Source organism: Cynocephalus volans, chromosome 14 (assembly GCF_027409185.1).
Source record: "Cynocephalus volans isolate mCynVol1 chromosome 14, mCynVol1.pri, whole genome shotgun sequence".
In the NCBI taxonomy this organism is placed as follows: domain Eukaryota; kingdom Metazoa; phylum Chordata; class Mammalia; order Dermoptera; family Cynocephalidae; genus Cynocephalus; species Cynocephalus volans.
In genome coordinates this window covers 18897646-18905908 of record NC_084473.1, presented here as the reverse complement: position 1 = coordinate 18905908, position 8263 = coordinate 18897646, and the positions used below count along the sequence as shown (strand labels likewise).

The 8263-nt window shown below is 55.2% G+C and overlaps 1 protein-coding gene across 1 annotated transcript; it reads left to right on the top strand.

The window, feature by feature from the left end:
- The first annotated feature begins 478 nt into the window (after positions 1 to 478).
- OSR1 (odd-skipped related transcription factor 1) lies at positions 479 to 2039 on the top strand. The gene is made up of 2 exons (XM_063078974.1): positions 479 to 1143; positions 1904 to 2039. The coding sequence occupies exons 1-2, from the start codon at positions 479 to 481 to the stop codon at positions 2037 to 2039; spliced, it is 801 nt and encodes a 266-aa protein (XP_062935044.1).
- Positions 2040 to 8263: the final 6224 nt, after the last annotated feature.

Genomic DNA, 8263 nt, shown 5'->3' with positions numbered 1-8263 from the left:
TTCATCTGTCAGTGTGCATTTCTGTTTGTTTATCTGCACATGAATGTGTAAGTTTGCTTTCAAATTCCTGTTTTCTTTGCAGGAGATAGTAATGCTGTGTTGACCCAGGCTTGCCAGCTTCCCTGTGCTTGTTTGTGTCTTTCTCAGTGTTCTGTATGGAGTGGGCCCTCATTTTTTAAGTTGGATACATTGCATAGGATTTAGTTTCCTACAGGTTTTTCTATCGAGTTGTGTGTATCTGCCAAAGACCAGGGAGGGTTCTGAGAAGAGGACTCCCCTACATCATTCGTTCCCATCTTCTTTGTAAGGGCAGTGGGTTTGGTGGGTGAGGTCTTAGAAGCCCAGCTCCTGTCCAGGGGGAAGAAGAGGGTGTGGCTGGGCTGGAATTCAGGAGGAAGGCGACCTACCCTGAACTCCCCCCCCCTTTCTTCTTCCTGTCTTTGCAGGTCCAGATTGAGAATCCACTGCAACTACGGACATGGGCAGCAAGACCTTGCCAGCACCAGTGCCCATCCACCCATCCCTGCAGCTCACCAACTACTCCTTCCTTCAAGCAGTGAATGGCCTGCCCACAGTGCCCTCGGATCACCTGCCCAACTTGTATGGTTTCAGTGCGTTGCACGCTGTGCACCTGCACCAGTGGACTCTAGGCTACCCGGCCATGCACTTGCCACGCTCCTCTTTCTCCAAGGTGCCCGGAGCGGTCTCCAGCCTGGTGGACGCACGCTTCCAGCTGCCGGCCTTCCCCTGGTTCCCTCATGTCATCCAGCCCAAGCCCGAGATCACCGCTGGAGGCAGCGGCCCAGTGCTGAAGACCAAGCCGCGCTTTGATTTCGCCAACCTGGCCTTAGCCGCCACACAAGAAGATCCCTCCAAGCTTGGCCGCGGGGAGGGCCCCGGCTCCCCCGCAGGTGGGCTAGGCGCCCTCCTGGACGTGACCAAGCTGTCTCCAGAAAAGAAGCCCACGAGGGGACGCCTGCCTTCCAAGACCAAAAAAGAGTTCGTCTGCAAGTTCTGTGGCCGCCACTTCACCAAGTCCTACAATCTACTAATCCATGAGCGGACGCACACCGACGAGAGGCCCTACACCTGTGATATCTGCCACAAAGCTTTCCGGAGGCAAGACCACCTACGGGACCACAGGTGCGGCAGGCACTGCGGGTGGCCCAAAAGAGAGCGGCCTGGGCTGCCTCTGGCCTCACCATTCTTTTCCCTAATGAGATTCATGAGACCCCTCTACTGGTTTCAAGCCTCCGGAGCTCCTGGGAATTCCCTAAAGTCACGAAGGAAACCTTATGAGGCTCAGGGATAGGTTTTGGAACATGGGGGGAGCAATGGGACCTGAGACTAAGTCAGGTGTCCATGAGGTCCAGACAAGCACAGAGTCTCCTTATCCCCCTTCTTCCATCTCCAGAGCTGTCCAATAGAAGTTTCTGTGATGACGGAAAATGTGCCATTTGACAGAAGTGACAATTGAGCACTTGAAATGAAGTTTTAGTTTTATTTAATTTTAAGTAATTTTAATTTTAATAACCACACGTGCTAGTGGCTACCATCTTGGACAGTGGAGCTCTAGCAAATTGTTCGACCCCAGCTCTCTGGACTCATTTACGGTGCTGACCCGGGCCTTATAAGGAGGCCGTGCTTGCCCCTCCTCCTCAGGAAGGCAGGTGATCCGTTTGGCTGGACCCGTTTAGGAATCAGACTTGCCAAGCGTCTCCTTTAGCTCCCTACTCCATCCACAAACTCAGCATTTTGCCCCGATCCGGATCCACACTCTATACGCCAGTAAACCCCTCTTCCTTTGAGGGCAAGCGCCTCATAGCAGTGGGAGGGGCTTTTTGGCAACTGTTTTTAACATTGCATCATTTTGCAAGGATTAACTGTCTGTTTCTATCCTCAGATATATTCACTCCAAAGAGAAGCCTTTCAAGTGTCAAGAGTGCGGGAAAGGATTCTGCCAGTCCAGGACTCTCGCTGTCCACAAGACACTACACTCACAGGTGAAGGAGCTCAAAACCTCCAAGATCAAATGCTAAATCGAGCCTCCGGGTGACCAGAATCCTGGGCCACGCTGCCCCCTCCTCCAGAGGGACCTGAAGCCGAAAGCGACTCTGGCGGGCAGCAGGAGGGGCGCTCGGGACCGTCCCCCCACCCAACAATGTCCCCCGGGTCCCCGGCGCACGCGGCGCTCCGGAGCCCCGCCCGGGGCCGTGACCCCGACCGCCCGGGCGGCTCCCCTTGGACGCGGCTAAACTCTTGGCCAACAGGCGGTACTCACGTGGCGGAAGGAAAACTGCATTAAAAAAAGAACGAAAGCTCCGCGGAGCCGCAGCGGCGCCTCTCCCAGAAGTATTACTTTTTCTATTGTTATTTTATACGTTTTCTTTATTATTATGTTTTTTTTTTTCTTTGACCATATAAGCTTATAACTCTGACTGCGGAGAGCGAGGGGAGAGAAAAAGGAATTCTGCGCTCTGGCAGCTTCCAGCCCCGTCTCGCGTCCCCATGCCCACCCCCGGGAGCCTGCAAAAGTGTAATCCGTGTATCTGCTTCAGCCGCCCGGCCCCTGGGACCGCGGGGCGGGCGGCGCCCCCTTCCAGCGCCCGCCGCGCAGTCGGCCGTGGGCTCCCGGACTCGGACGCCGCCGGCGCGGGGACCTCGGGCCCGGGGGGCTGCAGGGCGCCCGGCGTCCTCCGGCTCCCCTGCTCCGCCGCCGCGTCACCGCGAGCGAGCAGCGGGCCAGGAGCCGGACGTTGTATTGCGATTGGCACTTTATGCTGACCATCGGTAACGGACATTTATCACTGGAGTTTTTTTTTTTTTTTTTTTTTTTAAACTATTAAATAAACGGTTATTTTACAGGCATTGCAGGGTGGGTAATTTCCCTCCCCAACGCAGGAAACCGGCGGCTCCTTTCTTGGAGAGGAGCAGGATTCTCTGCTCGAATCAACCTGTGCCACTTCCTCCACCCCGCCTTATTAGGGTGACAGGGCTGGGGTGGGTGCAGAAAACCCCGCTCTCCCGGTGTTGGTTCGGTGTTAGGGTCTCCATCTCCCCACTCCTCACCCTCCTCACCTCCACGGGGCTGTGAGTTTACAAAGAAACCGAGCCTGAGGCCATTGCACCGGCCGTGAGAAATCCCAGCATCTCCAAATGCCGGGGTCGCTTAGGGCCCATTAAGGGAACAGAATATTACCGACCCCCCCCCACACACATAGACCCCCGCCCAACAAGGGCCTCCCTTCTGGCCTCTGGCTTCTGCTCTAGGATGGGAAGGGCCCGCCCTTACAAAGCCTCAGAGCAGTACTGACTCCTGTTCCTCCCGCCCCAGCTCCCGGCTGCAACACACAATCACTGCCTCCCCCAAACTCCGAACCTGCATTCCTTCCTCCCTTAGAATCCCCCAGACACAATTCTCTGACTGGGGCCTGTCCCCTACCCAGATCACGGCTCACACTCGCAGATTCCCTCCAGTGTTCAAGCCTTGTTCGGAATGGCGGGGGCGGCTCCCTGGGAGGCCGGGGACGCTTGGAAGAGAAATCCGAAATCCGAGTCCGCCCTCCACAAGTCGAACCTTCCCCGGGGCGTCTGGTTTTCCCACAATTAGAGGCCAGGCCGCCGGGGGTTCTCCTGCTTGGGGCCGGGCGGGGCTCCCCCGGCCCCAGCGCCCTGACCGCGTTCACCGCGCAGGCGGTGGCGCCCGCGCCCTTTCTCCAGCCGAGCGCGGCCTCCCCGGCTTCAGTGTCTGGTGGCTCGCAGCGGCCGCGGAGACAACTGGGCCGAGCGTCCCCGCAACAAGGATCAAAAATCTCAACTTTAAGCAGGGCTGGGAAAGCGGGCCCGAGCTGCAGGAGTTAAAACTCTCTCGCCTTTCACTCCCTATCCCCATCTCCTCTGGGAACGCTCCCAGGCCCTGTGCGGGCTAGAACTCCGCGGCCCGGGAACCCCTCTTGGTACTGTGGCCTCGGCCGGGCGGGTGCAGATGAAACCTGCCCTCCGTGTTGACAGCCGCGCTGCCCCCTGCTGGACAGGCCTGGAGGGGCGGCCCAGGACTTGAGGCATCTCACGGTTTCCAGCCCGCGACCCCGCGTAACTGTGTTGCAGCCTGTGTCTGCCGTTCATCTGTGTGCCTGGTCTCGCCCTGAAAACTCTTGAGTGTCTCCAGGGTCCACTGAGAATGAGGGGCAGGGAGCTGCCGGGTCAGAATTGGCCTGCGAGATCTCTGCTAGTCGGACAAGATCCCAATTCCTCTTCCATCCAGGTCTACAAGGACATGGCCCAGGAGAGAATAATACCCCCTTCCCCGAAAATTGGGACCTCTGGGTGTGTGGAAGGAGGGTTAGAAGTTTGGGGCATCGACGGCCTGGGCCCAACCAGCACAGGCTGTAGTATGGTCTACGCTGGGCCGTGGCCAACTGCAGGGGTCACATTGGTTTCTTATGAGGCCCCAAGAGGTTGGGGGCCGTGGTTGCTCTAAGACTGCAGGAGTGCGTGGGTTTGCACACACAGACACACTCACAGGCAGCCGCTAAGCATAGCGCTGGGCACTTATGAAAACCTGCAAGAAGAGAGCACCCCCTAGTCTCTTTTCACCTTCTGGGAGTTCATCTTTCCTGGGGATTAACTACAGCTGCTGTCTATTGGCCCCTCACATTCCTTCACCTCCAAGGACACACAGAGCCTCTTCAGTTAGCTAGACCTCAGGACATCATAAATGCTGCGAAGTGGGGAGGTTCGTGGCAATGCTTTCTCTTTCTGGAGCACTGCACCTCTGACACAATGAATCCCAACCAGCCCACCCCTTGCGACTGACTTTCAATATCAAGTGTCCATCCTCAGAAGAATAGATTCCCTGCGCAGAGTTTTTAACGATGCGGGAGGGAGGGCGGGAGGGGAGTAAGGACTGGGGCAGGGCGCTGCCAGGACAGGAGACCCCCGCCCACTCAGAATGCCTCCCTTGCTCTACTGAGTGCCGTCATCCTGGTGGACCCAGAGACCATTTCTCAGCATAGCTCCTGCAGTGATTCATAGATTGTTCAGAAACAGCCACTGCAAGTGGATAAAGGCCGGGGCCGCGGGCCGCCAGGTCCCTCACAGGCTACAATTCCCAGGCGATGTGGTTGGGATCAGTTTCCGCTCGTAGTCAGTGTGGGTCACACAGAAAGCGCAATGGAGAGGGCCAGAAATGCTGGATGCATTTTCTTGCCTGCCTCAGCTCTTTTCCGCTACACGGAATAAAGTCCTAGCTCCCTCCTCCCCGCATGAGCCTCTTTCTCGGGTGCGCAGTCGCTGGGGCAGGTTTTCAGGAGCGAGGGAGGCTGGTGGTGCTTGCCTTCTGGAGTGCAGCTGGGGCCCTTCCCAAAGCTGCGAGGTCTGTGTTTCGTGTGCAGGGAGGAGGAGCTCCCCGTCTCCGCCGGACTTGGCAGGATGGGTAGAAGGCACGAGAGAACCTCTGTGTAGCCTAGAGCTGCTAATCGCTCGCTCTGGGAAGAGATCAGGAGAAAGAAAGAACATCTTTCAGGGTCTTCTCCCTAGGAGGACGAGGATAGGGTTTCACCTCCACTTTCCAGAAGGTACTGGCGGTTTGGAGCGCACTAAGAGACATTTTCCCGAGTACCTCCTTGCCGCGGACTCATTGTTCACAGGGGGGAGAAGGGCGCAGTGGACCATTGTCTGGGGCTCCTTGATGTTATCTCAGCTGCAAGAACGTGGGAACTATGATATCCTAAGCTCCCTAGGATCTTGGTGTCCCTAGAGCCAGCCGGCTCCAAAGCGTCCCGTCCCACCTCTCAGAGAACTTTGGAGCTGTAACGTCACGGCCTCCTCTCGCGGGCACAGTGACGTCACACAAGCCTCGGGGTAGAGCGCAAGGGCTTCACCTGGTCTACAGCGGTTTTCCAGTTACATAACTTTATGACGTCACAGATGGATTTCCCCCCCCCCCCCCCGGAGTGCTGATACCCACACATCCTGGCCTCGCGAATCCTGCCAATAGAGGAGCCACTAATCGGTTGGTCTCCACCGCAGGATCCGCCAGACTCGAAGCGCTGGAAGGTGCCCTGAGTGAATTCAGGGCGGTGCCCAGCAGCGTCCTCCTCCCGAATCTGGGGGTTTAGAACGGTCTCCCCGCCTGCAGAGCTTCAGGATCCCGCAGCAGCTGCACGCTGGCCCCGCCCACGCTGGCCCCACCCCCCGCCCGCCTCCCCGCCCGCCTCCCCGCCCACAGCGCAGACTGCGCGCAGGCGCAGAAGGGACGCACCGGCCCGAGTAGCGGTGCTGGAGCGCCGGGTCCAGGGTCTGTGCCGGGGAATCGCGTCTGAATTCCGTGTTCTGCCTTCAGGGATCACAAACTCAGGGGGACACTGGCCCGGCGGGCGCATCCAGCCCCTGACGTATGTGAACGCTAGAGGTGCAGACGAGGAAGAGTGTTGCTCTGGGTTAATGCGGGCTGGAGACCCTGGACTTGGAGTCTTTCTGACATCTCCAGCACCAAGTAGACGGAGGTCCTGGGGTCAGAGCAGGCAGGGGTGGCGGGCGGGGCCCTGCTCTAGGTCAGAAAGTGCAGTGCGGTCCCAGCCCTGGGGGCTCTGAGGCGGAGCTCTCGGCGCCCCCTGACCGGCGGAACTCTTAGAAGCAAGGCCGCGTTCCCCGAACCCATCTCTACAGCCAAACTGGTGATCGGGCCCAGTTTGCGTGTATTCCAGGTGGAAAATTCAATACGGACATGGGCTGTTACGTTGGGGTCAAGCGTCATGTCAGTGGCAGAGGAAGAATTAGAAGCTATGTTTTCTTGGAGATGAAGTGCCAGAAGACCCAGGTCTAGCTTTTCCTTATACACACACACAAGCTGGGCAAGTCCCCGCACTTCTCTGAGTCTCGGGGTTTTCTACCTGTAATGGGGATAACGCTCTTCCCACCTACCTCATTCAGTTGATGTAGAGGTCAAAGTCATACACATTTTGTCAATAATGTATTCATTACTTGAACGAAAAACTGGGCTCTAATGTGCTGTAGAACAGCCTTGGCATTTATTAAGCACCATGTAAATATTGTCAGGAATGCTTCTCCCAGCATCCTGAAGTGGTCTGCCTACCATGCTGCTTTGTTCCTAGGTAGTCTTTCCCCATCTTCACTTTATCATAACCCAGGGATCCTGAAATGAAATGAGAGTGGGAGAAGACCACTTGAACTAGTGGTCTTCTTAAAACCCATGGGAAAACTTGAAAGAAGCCTTTTTCAATTCCATGGAGATTAATCAATTCACAAGTTATGTTTGGTTGAGGAATTAGGGCCAGGTATAAGAGCCCCACTCATCACCAGTTGTGGCATATGCTTAGGGAGTGAAAAGCAACTGGGGACAGACTGAGGAGTGAGGCAGGGGCAGGGATTTACATATGTGGCAAGTGTTACTACATAAATAAGTAGGTGTCCAAACACCAGGTTGCAGGGTGAAAGACCTCCTGCAGATTCTGTGCTTTCGTTGACTTGTACTAGTGCATTTTAGTGTAAAGAAAATGTGGTCACACAATGCTATTACATGGAGACTTTTGCAGAAATCTTCTTCTCCCTCAGTAACCCCTGTCTTGGCTATTTGTTGCCATTCTCAGCCATTTTTCTTCTGGCCAATGTTAGTTTCAGCTCTGCCAATGAGAACATAGAAGGATTAACTCAGAAAAGTGAGATGGATGAATGAATGGGTTGAGAATTTTTGTTTCTCTTTTCCAAACACTGAGCTAGCTCTCAACAGCTCAGTTGTCTCTGGGGATGTATAAAGCATAATTAATTCATTTTAAATGTTTGGTTTGATTGAACTCTTTTGCTAGTGAGATAAGATAAGGAGTTTTTGTCATGACAAGGGCAGGGATGGATTGCTTTCTGTCATTTGCAGGAGTGGGTACCACTTGGAGTATGTGGATGGTTGCTTAAGATGAGAAACTATATATGTGGAAGAAAGCCAGCAGAGAGATAGGGCAGGAATGGTTAGACTCTTTACCTCTCAAATGACCAGAGAGGGAAAACAAGCTTCCAGAGAATTTGGACCTTGCCTTGAATATTGAGATTTACTTGGGAGGTTGGTCCACTTATTAATCCGAGTCAAGAGCTGAATGTCTTTGTGCACTCAGAGTTCAAAACTGCTTCACTATCTCTACATGTATAACACCTCCCGTAGGTCTGCAGCAGGCCAAAACCAGAGCAGGTGTGGTTCTGTAGCTATCAGGAACAATCTCTATGGCCTTGTCATTGGAGAGATCAGTCAACA

Excerpts from the sequence above, each read along its gene's own strand:
- OSR1 (XM_063078974.1), top strand. The coding sequence starts at position 479 with ATGGGCAGCAAGACCTTGCCAGCACCAGTGCCCATCCACCCATCCCTG. Across the intron at positions 1,144-1,903 it reads GACCACCTACGGGACCACAG|ATATATTCACTCCAAAGAGA; the intron begins GTGCGGCAGGCA and ends TTCTATCCTCAG.